The sequence below is a fragment of the Heloderma suspectum genome, chromosome 3, assembly GCF_057233095.1.
Source record: "Heloderma suspectum isolate Gila_16-S chromosome 3, 16-S_ref, whole genome shotgun sequence".
NCBI lineage: Eukaryota > Metazoa > Chordata > Lepidosauria > Squamata > Helodermatidae > Heloderma > Heloderma suspectum.
Genome location: NC_139460.1, coordinates 305,484,403 through 305,500,084, shown reverse-complemented (window position 1 = coordinate 305,500,084; position 15,682 = coordinate 305,484,403). Strand labels below are relative to the sequence as shown.

The 15,682-nt window shown below is 45.7% G+C and overlaps 1 protein-coding gene across 1 annotated transcript in view; it reads right to left on the bottom strand.

Annotated features, from left to right (window-relative positions):
- Nucleotides 1-15,682, bottom strand: part of LOC146351522 (uncharacterized) — a 328,001-nt gene that overhangs the window by 296,100 nt on the left and 16,219 nt on the right. Inside the window, exons 2-4 of the mRNA XM_084847469.1 lie at nt 8,700-8,834; nt 5,529-5,641; nt 3,960-4,064 (exon numbers count right to left, since the gene is read on the bottom strand). Coding sequence (XP_084703595.1) covers nt 3,960-4,064; nt 5,529-5,641; nt 8,700-8,834 — 353 coding nt within the window. The remainder of the gene's footprint in view (nt 1-3,959; nt 4,065-5,528; nt 5,642-8,699; nt 8,835-15,682) is intronic.

The window sequence follows — 15,682 nt, the reverse complement described above, 5'->3', positions numbered from 1 at the left end:
AACGAAAGCACAAGCATTAACATGACATACATATGTTACAGTCATCCTAGCATGTTGAGCTGGATTTTTTTAAAATGCAAATAAAAATGTCAATTTCAAGGTAACTGGTAAGTACTTCTTAAAAACGACATCTAAAAAAAATCAGTAACTTAACACAGCCTAATCTGTGAATGAATCTCTAGTATATTTAATCAAGCTTGTGGTCAGCTCATCCCTAATGTTTTGTTTAAAAAACCTTTTCTGCTATTTCTACTGGCAAAGTAGAAAAACTCTGATGAAATGCAAAGATGAGAAGCAATTGGATTTCTGCTCACTGCTCTGCAAACCTTATTCGAGGAATCGTAACCAAGATAACCCTGACGCCAAATAGCCTCACATTGCAGGCTTACGAAATACACTGTAACATCTCTCAGGGAGTCATTAGGCTATCTTGCAAATTGCAAGGGAATCGCTCCCTATTACAGATTGTTATGATATCCCTGGGCTGTCCTCGGTCATGTCAGTGAACTGTTAAAAGCCTTCTAAGCCACAGTTCAATGTAATGCATTAATAATGGCTTAGTTTTCAAAAAGCTACCCACCACCTTTTCCTCCCATTAGCTGGTATAGATGCCCAACAATCAAGTTTTTTTTTAAAAAAAAACACACACACGCACACAACACTACTAGGTTCGGAAATGTTACTACACATTCCAACACGCTTTAGAGTGAAAAACCTAGTTTAACCCATTACTTCCTTCTACATATCCTGAAAAAACAAGACACACTTTTAGAAATGTTTCAGTGACTACAAGGCTGGAGCCCTTGGACAGCAAGTGTAGGGGATCTTGCCCCTTGTGAGTATTCCAGGCTCCCTGACATGTTCAGCTTTCATTTTAAAAAGTTAAGTCTCTTGTCCCTTTACTTCTGGAGGATGCACAGAAAGGCGTGCAACTGGTATTCTATCCAGTTCCTCGCTAAGTCAGGAGTGTGCAAACCTTTTTAGGTAAAGGGCTGCATTGGTGGCTGGGAAATCCTTCAGCGGCCTCATAGGTGGGCACGGCTGATGGTGGATGGCCAGCAGCAAATGAAACCAGGAGATATGCCCCCCCCACAAACACACACACCCTCCTCAGGAATACAAACACATTAACACCGCACAGCTATGCATACCTATACAGCATCCTTGCCCAGCTATTGGTAGCACATGGGGCGAAAGATTAAAGCTTCTTCCCATCCCGCCAGCAATCAAGATCGCAGTTTCCCTGCTAATAGCAGAGTTAGAACAGCTAGCTGATGGGGGAAAGCGCACTGGCCTCCCCAGGCAGCAGAGAGAAAGATGGCTGCCTGTGCATTAAGTACTATTACTTAAATTGGGGGTGGGGAACGTGTGGCCCTCCAGATGTTGTTGGACTGCAACTCCCATCAGCCATAGCCTGCATAGTCACTGGAGGGACTGCTCTAGGACCACTTCCAGGTTAAGTTACTGTAATCCGTTATACATGGGGCTGCCTTTGAAGACTGCATGTAGATCACAATAAAGTTGCTAGTTTGGCAATTGGGACCAGTATTGGGAATGCATCTGGCCAGTACTTAAATAACTGGAGTGGCTTCTGACCCAAACCTAACCCACCTTAAGTGAGGACATCGTCCAACTGTGGGTCCCGATCCAAGAAAATCAATTACCTTGTAAGAATGCCAACACAGGGAACTTTTCACATGGGCAATAATAAAATCCTAATAATTTCAATAAGAGCTACATTGATTTTCTACTATAGGTGGCGGGGGGTGGGTAGGATATTTATACAAACAAAGATACAGAAATTGTTATATTGCAGTAATTGTCTAGCGCATGAGTGGGCAGAAGATAGATCTCCAGATGTGTGCCAGCATGGCCAATGGTCAGGAATGCCGGGAGTTGAAGTCTAAAACATCTGGCAATCTACTTTCTGCCCACTCCTGATTTAGCAACAAAAATCCCTACTTCATAGTCTTCTCCCCACCACCGCCCCCAACCACAGAGAAGATATTTCAACCTTCCTACCTTCAGAGTCATCAACCTTGGTTGTAAAAGTATCAGCTACATACATAGCACCTGCCTCAGAACCATGTCTGCTAAAGGAGCCGATGCTCTACAGCTGTCCTCCCATTCTGTTTCAGGACAAATGAATGGAGCTCACCATTATGTCCAACTAGAATTTCATCTAGAGTGCTATTTACAGACCTACTTCTGTCAGTCTCTCAAAAGCAGAGAGTTCATACCACACACTAGACACTGATGACTCTTGAAATTCCATACAGACCCTCAGGAATTGGTAAAAAGCGCACAGACCACCGAAATGGCAGAGTAAGCAGCACCGTTTTTAATGGCATCTTGTCAGCACTCCAGTCAACTCCCCAGGAAATAACAACCATATAATCTTGTTTTGATTCCAGAATCTGACCTTATCGCTGCATGCACTGCAGCTCAACTCCGCCTTGGAATGCCATATGCCTTGACTGCTCCAGGGAATGCCTTTGTGCGTTAGACATTAAGATAATCACTGCACTTACAACAGGAGATTTGAAGCAGCTCAGATTCCTCTGGCATTTCCCTGTCCCGAAGCTTCTGCTGAAGTGGACACTGTACAGATGTCAGTGGAAACACAATGTGCCTCCAACATGCCAATCTGCATTCTCCATTACGCGAACCATTCATCTATAAAGACTCCAGCTACTCCTAGTTATCTCCGAATGTGAATCATGCATCCATTTCATTAAGCTATACTAGCGAACAGCCAATCATCAGTGGTGTGGTGGTAAATTCTGAAGTGCAGCCACTCATCGTGACAGTGCCCATAGCTGCACCCTCAAGGAGAGGCCAAATAATGCAAGCAGCTGTATTGACCCATACCAACAATTCCATTCTAGCAGTTTTCATCTCTGTTATACAGCTACTGGGTATTAATTGCGCATCTGAACATACTTGGTATTAGAATAGGGATAGCTCACAACTATATATTGTTCCTGAGAAAATTCATTCCCCCACCCCAGCTACTGTAAGGATTGCAGCCAAGCTCAAAGGAAACAAGGAATTCTGAAGGGAGTGGTAGATGACATCAGCATCCCTGCTAATCAAAAAGGGCCAGTGCTTTGACCCTGAGAGCCCTGGCTCCACTAGCACTGCCTATCAAGGAAAGGGCTCTCTCACACATTTTGGGTGGTCGTTATTGGATATACACAGTGGAGGCTGGTGGCTCCGATGTCCGGGGGGTGGTGAATGCACTCAGGGTTTCAGTCAGAACTCTAAAGGAGCTATCCAAGGTGCGGAATCACCTTGGATAGCTCCTTTAGAGTTCTGACTGGTTTTGACTGAAATCCGGAGCCGAATTACCACCCCACTGACACCACAGCCACCAGCCTCCACTGGATATACATGACCTCAACTCAACCAGCCCACCCCACCCATCCCAGCACCTTCACCCAAAGTGAAAAAACCTTTGTATTCAGAATCCAGTCTTCAACTAGATTTGTCTATGCTGGAGACAATAGGGATCCCTCCTTTCCTGTCAATACTGCTAACCCACAAAATAGCAAGAATGAACTAGGTGTGGTAGATGGACATGCAAAGTGACTCTTGGCAGACCCCGCATGATCACCTGTGGCCCATAACCTAGCAGGAATTATGCAGGAGCATTGATTGTGCGAAATGGCATCTCCACAGGGGAACCGTACACAGAGCTACTGTGATCTACATGCTTAGATCTCCCATTATAAGTTTTACCCAATGGCAGACAACCTCCAGATAATGTAAGCAACAGAATGCCAGGATTCAGTTCAATGACTCAAAAGCATACTTGAACAGTATTAAGTCTGTGCAGTTGTATTCACCCTCAATGGATTTTAATTCTACATTCCCTACTAAGAAAATTTCATGTATATGATGCTTGTGTTACCCTACTACTAGGACACCCCCAGAACAGTATAAAACCTTTGACTCACCAAACTGGCAGCGTGGGCCCTGAAACCCCACTGAACACTGGCAGATTTGGGATATTCCTTCGGAGCATTTCCCTCCATTGAAGCAAGTACCAACAGAGCAAAAAGCTGAAAAGGAAGGGGAGAAACATTGAAGGAAGCAACTGTAAGTTATGGAATTCATCAGCTCTTCCCTGGGGACCTAATGGTGCAGGATCCAATAGGGGCTGTGCGTGCATGTCCAGCCCCACTGGCCCTGGTCTGTGCACACCCAGTCCCACCAGCCCAGGTCTGCAGGCGGCCGCAATATAGCACTTCTGGGGCCAAGCCCTGACACACATAAAAACACTGGTTTCTGGAAGGGGCAGGTCACACCCCTTCCAGAAACTAATATTTTCACATGCATTGGACTGTAGGAGTCATGTGCGGACCAGGGCCCGGTGGGGAAGGGCACGTGTATATGACCCCTACTGGATACTACTCAGTGTTACAAGTCCTGCTTAGCAGCAAATATGTACATCTTATCCCTTCCAGAAAAACTATGGATGCTTTAATAAAAACCACCTGTGGGGCCTTTATCACACATCACATGTCAGGAAACGTGGGTTTGCTACACATGCGAAGTCAGACGGAACCAACTGCATCTTCATGATAATAATGTAATGTAAGAAGAGCCGTGCTGGATCCAAAGGTGTCACGTTCCTTCGTCCTCTCCCTCCACAATCAACACACTCCAAACAAGGCTTTGAGCTACACTTCTTTATTAGTCAACGTAGTCGAGGACTAGCTTCTTTACAAATGCGGATTCTAGGAAATTCTCAAACTGCAATAAAACAGCTAATCCACACATCAAAGAATATCAACAGAGGAGATGAAGTGGAAGCTAGAGCAGTTGCCAGCAGCCTGGGCAAGAACGTCTCAGCCAGACTAGCTTCGTGGGGATACCCCTCCCTTAGGGTGGCACCCTCCTACGTAGGCTTTTACAAGTGGCCAACCTGGCAGAACATCTGAGCCCTGACTCTAACTTTTCCTGCTTCAATCTGCAACGGACCCTAGCATCCCTAAAGTCACGCCCCTCACTCTCCTCCTCCTCTGAAACCAGGGTTCTCATGGTGGAGGAGAGGGGGGGCTGTTCAGGCTGGGCCATCTGTGTGTCAAGGTTTCTGGAAGAAAGTCTTGACGTGTCTGAGCTCAGTAGGGAGGGTGCCTGCCCTTGTTCTGGCAATTCCCATTCTGAATCTGAGCTGCCAGACATCTCCACACACTCGGATTCATTCCTGACAAAAGGCTCATCTAGTTCAGCATTCTATTCCCACAGTGGCTAACAAGATGCCCATTGGAAGCCTTCAAGCAGGAGGCACAACAGAACCCTCCTACTCATCCCTACCAAATGGTGCTGAGAGGCATACTGCTCTGATACTGGAGGTGTTATAAAGTCAACATGACAAGTAGCTATCAGTAGCGTTTTCCTCCACCACACCTGTATCATATACCTGTTTCCAAACACATCTGCAGCTTTCACACTTGACTTCACATCTTTTTAATAGATGTTATGAGCTAAGCAGCCCACTATATTCAACAATCACAACTTACAGTGTAGGCATCCAGGTTCATCGTCACTCTTCCTGCCCCATCCAGGGCAACACTTAAAGACAGTGTGATGTTCCATGCTGTATACTTGTTTATAGATGGTATAATAGCCTGTCCTTTAAAAAAAATAAAGGAAAGGAGGATAGGGAGGAAGAACAGTGTAAGACAAACAATGCCCTACTTTGTTCAAGCAACAGCTATGGCCTATATCCAGCACATAATGAATGAAATAGCGACTCTCTTCCCAGAACATACTATTTCAAGGCACATTATCACATATTGTAAGCAGTGGTTTTCAAACTTCCTATCATCAGGGAACACGTTCATATTGATTCTCCCATTTATTCTCCATGCATCTCTCAAAGGTCCCCTGCATGCTGTAGAGTGGGGTAGGGTGAGATCTACTGGCAGGTCTCTTGGCACTCTGCAGTAACTCAGTAAGGCTTTCTGACACCCAATGGGTTAACAATAGCAAGTAAAAAAACTGTTCTGCCATAGCTGCCTTGTGCTAATTACTTGTCGGTGTCTCTCACTTGCAACATACGAGGATTAATTAGGTGTTTCAGACTAGGTCTTCGTGCATCTCTGCTGGCCAGTTTTAGAGTTCTGTGTTAAAATCTCCAATCTGTAGTCCATAGTTGGGCAGTATCTTTATTAAGAGCAACCAAAATTCCACAAAAAAATGCAAGTTTTCGAGTTCTTCAGAACTAGGTGGTACAAAAAGCAAGGGATGGTGCAATAACTCCGGCGTACATTTGTACTTGTAAATGCAGGTTGTCCCAGTATATGACTGATGGTGTGTATATGATGGATGCGCGGGGGTCAGTACATAATTGCCTTCACCCCCTGAACCATAATTTTATATCTTCCTCCATCCCACCAGCCACTAGCTTGCACCTGGCTTCTATTAACAGACCCTGGAGTTCACACAAATACAGGAGGTCCCATAAGCCTGCCCACCCCTGTTCTAATGGCTCAAAGGTTTGTTCTAGGCTGCACTTAGTACAGGTGGGTGGCTGGTAAGGTGTACACTCTGTTCACTCTGCACTGAGCAAGGAGGTGGACTAGATGATCTCAAAGGTGCCTTCCAACTCTGTGATTCTATGTGGCATGAGGGCAAGACCTAAGCCTTGCCACCCCCTCTCCTAATTTCCTGGGAAGCTGCATATCATTGGAGAACGTCAATAAATGAACAAACTGTTGTTCAAGGAAACATGCCTGCCATTACTGATCTTCTCACCAAGGAAGCTGAAAGTTCCCAGAGATACCATTTAAAAACCAAACAAAAAGAAAATGATTGAAATTAGAGCAAATCTAAATGCCTCCCACTTCTATTATTCTTAACACTGCATGGTTAAGAATATTCACCAAAGCTGCAGTTTTGCTCCATTAAGATCAATGAGAGCTTCACTACTAAGATCAAATGGAGGATTGCAATCCAAAGTTCTTAAGCCAACTATGCTTTATTGACTTCAAAAGGGCTGGAACCATGTCCAGGATCAGTATGGGAATTTAGCCAAACATGAACCATTTTTCTCCTTCCCATCTATGCCCATGGCAAGATGAGCAGCTGTTCTGGAACTTATTATTTATCACATTTTGATACCATCCCATTGCTGAAGTTCTCTGGGCTGTTAACAAAGACTAAAAACCATTCACATAAAAACTCACGAACAGACAGTACACACAGAGACAGCATGTATCAAAAAACAACTTAAAACAATCAACCACAAGACAAATGCAAGACCTGATTAAAACTCATAATACACTGCCAATATCTGAGAAAAGAGAAAGGTCTTAACCTGGCACCAAAAAGATAACAATGTTGGTGCCAGGCAGGCCTCATCGGGGAGATCATTCCATAACGGGGGGGCCACCACCAAGACGGCTGTCTCCCTTGTCACCTTATGAGCCTCCCTCGGAGCAGTCACCTAGAGGAGGACCTTAGCTGCTGAACATGGTGTACAGGTTCATGTTACTCTTCCAAAAGAAACATGTTAGCTTCCTTGATGGCTAACTGCACGTGACTTTCAATGTGTCCTAAAGAGATGCAGGAAATTAGCAGTAGCTGCTTGTCTCTAACCCTTCTTGACTGGGTCATGGGGCAAACTGCTGACCTCCCTCCATCAGTGATATACAACATATGCTGCTTTCACCCCCTCCCCCCAATTTGTATTAATATTTGTATTAATTGACCAAGATGTGAGCCAACTTCCTACCCTTGAGGGCCCTTAAAACAGGGGTTGCTTACTTCAGTCTTCAACAGTTTACTAGCATCCCTGTGGTCCAATGTGTTTTTTTAGTGTACAAAGCATGAGTGCATGTTGAAGGTCTCTTAGCAGTTAACACTTAACTAATCTGTTTTAAGTGATCCTAGGTATGCACTCTTGCTTAAGAATAAAGGAAACTGCCATAATGTGCCAAACCCAGGTCGACCTTGTTCAGCATTCTTGGCAACGATGCCAGCAACCAGAAGCACTAGGTGTCTCAGGATTTTCCTTCTATCCACCTGTTTGAAAGCATGTTGTTGCTCATTAAAATGTTTGCACATAGGTCTGGGTGAGAGTTAGTGCAGCTACCTTTGATTTATTGTAGTTGAAATAAGGGAGACCCAAAACCTGGCCTAGGCCTCGTTGATACAGGATGCAGGCTATGCTCAACATATGTAAGCATTCCACACGTACCTGGTTACAATTAAAATGTACTTACATTGTGCACCGGTCCATTCATGTGCGATGTTAACACATCCGTGGCACACCTACCTGGGCCTCAAAGAAGGATGTAGCAAGGTTACACCCGAAAGGGGCAGTCATGGCACGTGTGGTAACAGCATTTAAATATGACCAGGTGTGCACAGAACACTTACATGTGGCCTGCTTCCTGAATAAATCAAGCCTTAAGGGAGAACACTAGCAGGCAAAAAGCAACAGCAAAAAAACCCAGGACCAGCTCAATGAAGACTGAACGTGCTCAGTGGCCACAGAATGCCAACTGACTGTAAGGGGGGGAGAAGAGAGAGACAACCCAGGGGGGGCAGGAAGAAATAGGCTATCCTGCAAGAGGGCATGGCTGGCTGGCCAGCTGGCACACGGAACAATTCTGCAACACTGTGCTGCAGATCGCACTTGTTGTTTTGCCCAATAGCAAGTTTTTAAATACAAAGCCATGCATTACCTTCTTTCATAAGCCATGCACCACCTTGGTGCTGCACAGTCCCGCTTCCACATCTTCACCGTACGGGTGAAAGCTTGAACGCACGGCTGACGGTGACCCACCATTGCCAGTTCTTCTTCAGGACATACATTTGGCCTAGAATATTGGGAGGAAGATTAAGTCGAGACAGCACATTGCAGACAACACGTAACATTAGGAGCACACAGGAACTGCATCAAATGGTCCAAACTCCTATTTTGATCCTCCATGTGATAGAAAGGCACTTCTGCTGGCTAACTACTTGCATTAGAAACAGCACATGGTTTTGGCCCATGCGATTCCAGGCTGGTTCACACATCACTTGATTTCTCATTGCTTGAGTGCTCAGCACTCCATGACTAACAAATGAATACTTGAAGTGATCGCATTAAAAAAGCGTTGCAGCCACGTTGATGTCAGGCAAGTACAAAAATTCTACCTATTTAACAAATGAAACTACCCTAAACCAAGTCAGACAGAATGATCCATCTGGTCCAACAGAGGCTCTCCAGTGTGTCAGGCAAAGATCTCTCTCCATATGTTACCGGTCCAGATCTCACCTCTCCCTGAGGCAAGCCACTCTCTCAGCCTTAGCCCCTCCACCTGTAATCTGGCCTGGGTCAGAATAATACTGTCTTACTCTACAGCAGTGATGCAGAACTTCTAGTTCTCCTCGGATGCCAATCTGGCCATGCCCCCTTCCTCTGACCCCACCCCCTTTCCCCTAACCATCAATTGTTTGGTTGTTTCCTGGCATCTGCTCAGGTTTTCCTCATTCTAAAAAGTGGAAATGCCTCCCTCAAGACTTAGTTACCGGCAGAGAGTCTTAAGCTACAATATGCTAGCATTTTAGACAATACTCCTTTTGCCTTTGGCCCCAGCCACCACTGGAATGCAGCCCCCGAGAGATTCTCTGAAATGGAATTTGCCCTCCAGGCTGAAAGAGGTTCCGCATCATTGCTCTAGAGGGTTGTTTTAAGGATTGCAACTAGATCATGCTAGGGAAGTGAAAGCACCTCCATAAGATATTAAAATGACAACCATAATATTCCTGAAGTGGAAGTGCCAGGAATTGAACCTGGAACCTTCTACACCCAAAGTATGTATTCTGCTCCTGAGCCGTGGCCTTTCTGCTGTGATAATAGGGAGGAAAGCTGAAGGAGCTTTCAGGAGGGAAGGAAAAACAATGCACAGTTCTAAGCTATTCTCCCAGCAGCTTCAGGTGCAATGTGGACACAGAACAAGATGCTCTATTGCTTTGTGTTTCCAGTTTATTTATTACATTTATATCCCGCCTTTTTTCCTCCTTAAGGAACCCAAGGCATCATACATAATCCTCATCCTCTCCATTTTATCCTCACAACAATAACCCTCTGAGGATGGTTGGGCTGAGAGTCTGTGACTGGCCCAAAGTCATCCAGTGAGCTTCCATGGCCAAGTCGGGACTATAACCCAGATGGGCAGGATAGCTAATATCCTGGAAGACAGAAACAAAATTCAAAGCGATCTTGATAGACTGGAGCGCTAGGCAGAAAACAACAGAATGAAATTTAATAGGGATAAATGCCAAGTTCTGCACCTAGGAAGAAGAAACCAAATGTAATAGCGCTCTTCAAGTACTTGAAAGGTTGTCACAGACAGGAAGGCCAGGATCTCTTCTCCATCATCCCAGAGTGCAGGACACGGAATCATGGGCTCAAGTTACAGGAAGCCAGATTCCGGCTGAACGTCAGGAAAAACTTCCTGACTGTTAGAGCAATACGACAATGGAACCAATTACGTAGGGAGGTAGTGGGCTCTCCCACATTGGAGGCATTCAAGACAAGGCTGGACAGCCATCTGTCAGGGATGCTCTGACTTGGATTCCTGCATTGAGCAGGGAGTTGGACTCGATGGTCTTGTAGGTCCCTTCCAACCCTGCTGTTCTATGATTCTCCTGGCTCCTAGTCCAACACTCTAGCCATTACACTGGCTCTCAACAGTTCCTCCACATCTCCACAACATGCAGAATACATTTTCTGTACCTCCTACACTTAGAGATGCCCATGGTCCTAATGGGCTCCATCAACATTTGAGTCAGTGACATGAGGAACAGAGTGCCATGTGTTGCAGTCCCTGTGGGTGGGAAGGGAAGTGTACGTGGGACAGCCAGCTGAAAACTTCATAGCTCCTTCAGCGCAATATCTCACACTTGTGGCCAGCCTTCCTGAACCTGGTGCCCCCTCCAGATGTGGTGGAACTGCAACTCTCATCATTTCCATCCAGCATGACCATTGCCCATGCTGGCTGAAAATGATGGGAGTTGTAGTCCCACAAATACGGAGGGCACCAAACTGGCTGAGAATGGTGTGAGCTGCAGATTCACAACATCTTAAAGGCACAAAGTAGGGAAAAGCCACTTTAGACTATACTGTAGATCAGTCATTTCCCAATCGTATTCTGGCTAACCTGGAAGCTTATCGAGGATTCTCCCATGGACAGACGAGTATTAGGAGAAAACTGTCGCTGAAGGTCAGCCAGTCTAATATTCACGTGCAGACGCAGGGTACTCTTTAATGTATTATAGTCTGTTCATGCAGGTGAAAATGAGGCCCAACAGGTCTGCCCAGGAACCCACATGAACTGAGTGCGCACACTAAAATACATTCTAAAATCCTATGCAATGGCAGCCATAAAGTGTCTTCTTGGCAGATAGTGGGCAGAACCAACGAGGTGCTTACACCTCCACCGATTCCTTTATGCCCCACCAATTCCCTTCCACAAACAGTGGGTCCTGCAGACTCCTTGCACAAGTGGGACCCACTGCTTATGCAAGGGAGATTTAGTGCTTCCTAAGGGAAGCCCCGAAACAGAGGGCTTCCCTTATGCAAGCTCTGCCAACCTGCCTCCTTCCAGAAATGAGTGTTTACGCTCATTTAGGGTTGTCCTGGAAGTGCTAAAACACTGTTGTGCAAGCAGCAGGGGCCACTTGCACAATGGAATTGGTGGGCTGTAAGAGAATCGTAAGCATCCCATTGGATTCTGCCCAAAAACTATTTGGAAAGTACTATTTGGCAATGTATATAGCACTTTAATGTTCAGGTTTCACATACATCACTGAGAGACCTTACAGGCCTACCTTACAGGCTTGTTGTGTTGCTGTCCCTATATTACAGTTGGTGGGAGAGTCAGAGCTAAGGCCAAGGGACAAGTGGCTTGCCTAAGGCTATCTTAGTAAGTAAACAGCAGAAGAAACATTCAAGCCAGGGGCTTCCCAATTCAGAATTCAGTCTTATCCACCTCATTATGCCAACTCTCTGGGAATGTGTTTCGTAAAAGGAAGAAAACCTAAAAACTTGAAAGCTGTAGGATAATCATCAACATCTAGTCTATTGAATATTTTCCCCAGCTGGAATAAAGAAACAAGGATCAGGAGAATTTAACAGGAGCAAAGTGAATGCCCCCAAGGGGCAACCCCTCGAATATACCCAATATGGTAGGGGTCCCCAACCTTTTTAGACCCGTGGGCACATTTGGCAATTTGAGAAACTGCTGTGGGCACCACCACAAAATGGTTCCCACAGAGGATGTGGCTAATCACATAATGGTTGCTGTGAAGGTCTGGCTAGTCAAAAGTGAGCTAAAGAGGTGGGGTGGGGAGGAAAATAGTGAGACTATTGTTTCCCGCCTCCCAGCTGAGCAGAGCAGAGCAGAGCAAGCTGCTCCAGCTGGTCCAGGGACTACAGAAGCAGGCAAGCTCCCAGAGAGCGAGTGAACAGGGGGAGCAAACAGGAGTTGGCCAGGGGAGTTCGGCAGGGGAGGTCAAGGGAGGCCCCTAACATTTTTTTTAATTATTTTTATTTTTTATTTTAACTAACTTTTTTCCATTTATTTGTCTTGTAACACACACTTTCACACCAGTGGGACTCTGCTTTTAACCTCTACTGAGTAGAGGAGCAGGCATAGGCTAGTCTAGAACAATCACAAAGCTAGACACAAAAAGGGAAAAGAGGCTATGGAAGGACAAGACTCTCCAGTGGTGGTGACCTGCAAGGTGTGTGCAATGTTTGTTTTCTTGCCTGAGAACAACTTGGCCTACACCTGCAACAAGTGCAAGTTGATCACGCTGCTGGAGGAAAAAGTAAGAGGACTGGAGCAGCGACTGTCGACCCTCCGGGGAATAAGAGAACATGAAGAGTTCTTGGACAGACTGGGGGAACTACAGCAGCAAAGGGCAGACCAGAAGCTTGAAGAGCAACAGCAAGATGAGGCAGTGGGAAATGCTGAGGTGAAAAAAATGGAATAGAGGATACTCCTTGGAAAAGGGTGACAGTTAGGAGAAGAAGAACTAGACGCCACTCTGCACCAGTGGAAGCAGTGGAGCTGTGGAACCGATTCCAGGTACTTGCGGATGAGACTGGAGGACAGCCTGCAGAGGAAGAATCACAGGGGAACCTGCATGAAAGTGAGCAAGAGGCTAAAGGTCAGTCAAATAGAGGCGATGAAACCCAGGCCTACAAGAAGAAGAGAAGAGTGGTAGTAGTGGGAGACTCCTTGCTGCGTGGGATCGAGACCCAAGTATGTCGCGAAGTCCCATGGACTCGCCAGGTATGTTGTCTCCCGGGAGGACAGATTAGAGACGTGACTGAAAGGTTGCCTGCACTCATAAAGCCCACTGACAGGTATCCCTTTCTTCTCATCCATGTGGGAACAAATGATACCACCAAGCGGAGCTACGAAGAGATCACGTCAGACTTTGAAGCTTTGGGAAGGAAACTCAAGAACTTTGGGGCCCAGATAGTTTTCTCATCCATCCTTCCAGTAGTTAGAAGAGGGATAGAAAGGGAACGAAAAATACTCCGGGTGAATGACTGGTTACGAAGGTGGTGCCGACGAGAGAGATTTGGATTCTGGGACCACGGGCTATACTTCCTGGAAGATGGGCTGTTGGCTAGGGATGGGTTGCACCTCACAAAGGATGGGAAGAATGTTTTTGGCCACAGCATGAAGAACTTCATCAGGAGGGCTTTAAACTGAATCCTACAGGGAAGGGAGATGTAATGTTGGGGGTAACAGTGGACATAGGCGCATGCACTGCAACGGAGAGAACAGCTCTGATAGCGCCCAATAATAGTCTTCAGACACATGTAGGAAGAAAGCCAGACTATGAAGCACATGGTCTTCGATGTCTATATACTAATGCCCAGAGTATGGGAAACAAACAGAACGAACTTGAACTCTTAATACAGGAGGGAAATTATGACTCTTATACCTGATAGGTATAACTGAGACTTGGTGGGATGACTCTCATGACTGGAATACAGCAATTGAAGGATATAACTTGTTCAAAAAGAACAGGAGGAACAGAAAGGGAGGTGGGGTTGCACTGTATGTGAAAAATACATATCTCTGCACAGAAATACAGGAGGAGGAGCTTGGTAGCCCCATCGAGAGCATCTGGGTTGAAATAAATGGAGCAAAGAATAAAAGGAACCTGGTGGTCGGAGTCTACTACTGGCCACCCAATCAAGGAGAAGACGAGGATGAAACTTTTGAAAAGCAAATAGCCAATGTTTTAAGGAAGCATGATGTAGTAGTAATGGGGGCCTTCAATTTCCCCGATATTTGTTGGGAGACAAATTCTGCAAAACATGGCCCCTCCAGGAAATTCCTGACTTGTGTGGCGGATAACTTCCTCCTACAGAAAGTAGAGGAAGGAACTAGAGGATCGGCTATCCTTGACTTGCTCCTAACCAACAGAGATGACTTAGTGGATAAAGTAGCAGTTACAGGAACTCTGGGGGAAAGCGACCATGTTGTACTTGAGTTCTTGGTTCTAAGGGAAGCAAAAGCCGAGTGTAGTCAAATGCGTACCCTGGATTTTAGGAAAGCTGATTTTCATAAACTCCGAACTATGATCAGTAAGGTCCCATGGCAAGCGATGCTAGCGAGAAAAGGAGTCCAAGATGGGTGGGAGCTTTTAAAAAAGGAAATTCTCAAGGCACAATCACAAGCAATTCCAACAAGAAGGTGGAAGACAACAGAAGAAGCCAATGTGGCTTCACAAAAAGCTTAGGGATGACCTTAAAACAAAAAAGGACACATACAGGAAGTGGAAAGAAGGCCAAGTAACAAAGGAAGAGTACAGGCAGATAGCACAGAATTGCAGGGATGGCGTCAGGAAGGCTAAAGCTGAGAATGAGCTGAGGTTAGCAAGGGATGCGAAAAACAACAAAAAGGCTTTCTTCAGCTACGTGCATAGTAAAAGGCAGAGGAAAGAAATGGTGGTTCAGCTATTAAATAAGGGTGGCAAAACGATAACAGAGGCCAAAGAAAAGGCAGAGGTGCTCAATTCCTACTTTGGCTCAGTCTTCTCCCAAAAGAGGGTCTATGACCCCCCTGGCAAAGGTGAAGTACAGGCTGAAGGGGCAGGATTGCAGCTTGAGATCGACAGGCATCTGGTCAAGGAACACCTAATTACTTTGAATGAGTTCAAATCTCCAGGGCCAGATGAACTGCATCCTAGAGTCATAAAGGAACTGGCAGAAGAACTCTCAGAACCGCTGTCTATTCTCTTTGAGAAATCATGGAGGACGGGGGAACTGCCAGATGACTGGAGGAGGGCTAACATTGTCCCTATCTTCAAAAAGGGTAAAAAGGAGGAACCTGGGAACTACAGACCAGTCAGTCTGACATCAATCCCTGGGAAAATTCTGGAGCAGATCATAAAGCAATCCATCTTGAAGCACCTTGACAACAATGCCGTGATTACTCGAAGCCAACATGGATTTGTCAAAAACAAGTCCTGCCAGACAAATCTGATCTCATTTTTTGATCAAGTAACCTCCCTTGTAGACCGTGGGAATGCTGTAGACATCATATACCTCGACTTCAGCAAAGCTTTCGACAAAGTGCCCCATGATATCCTGATGAGCAAACTAGCTTGAAGTGGGCTAGATGAAACAACGATCCAGTGGATCCACAGT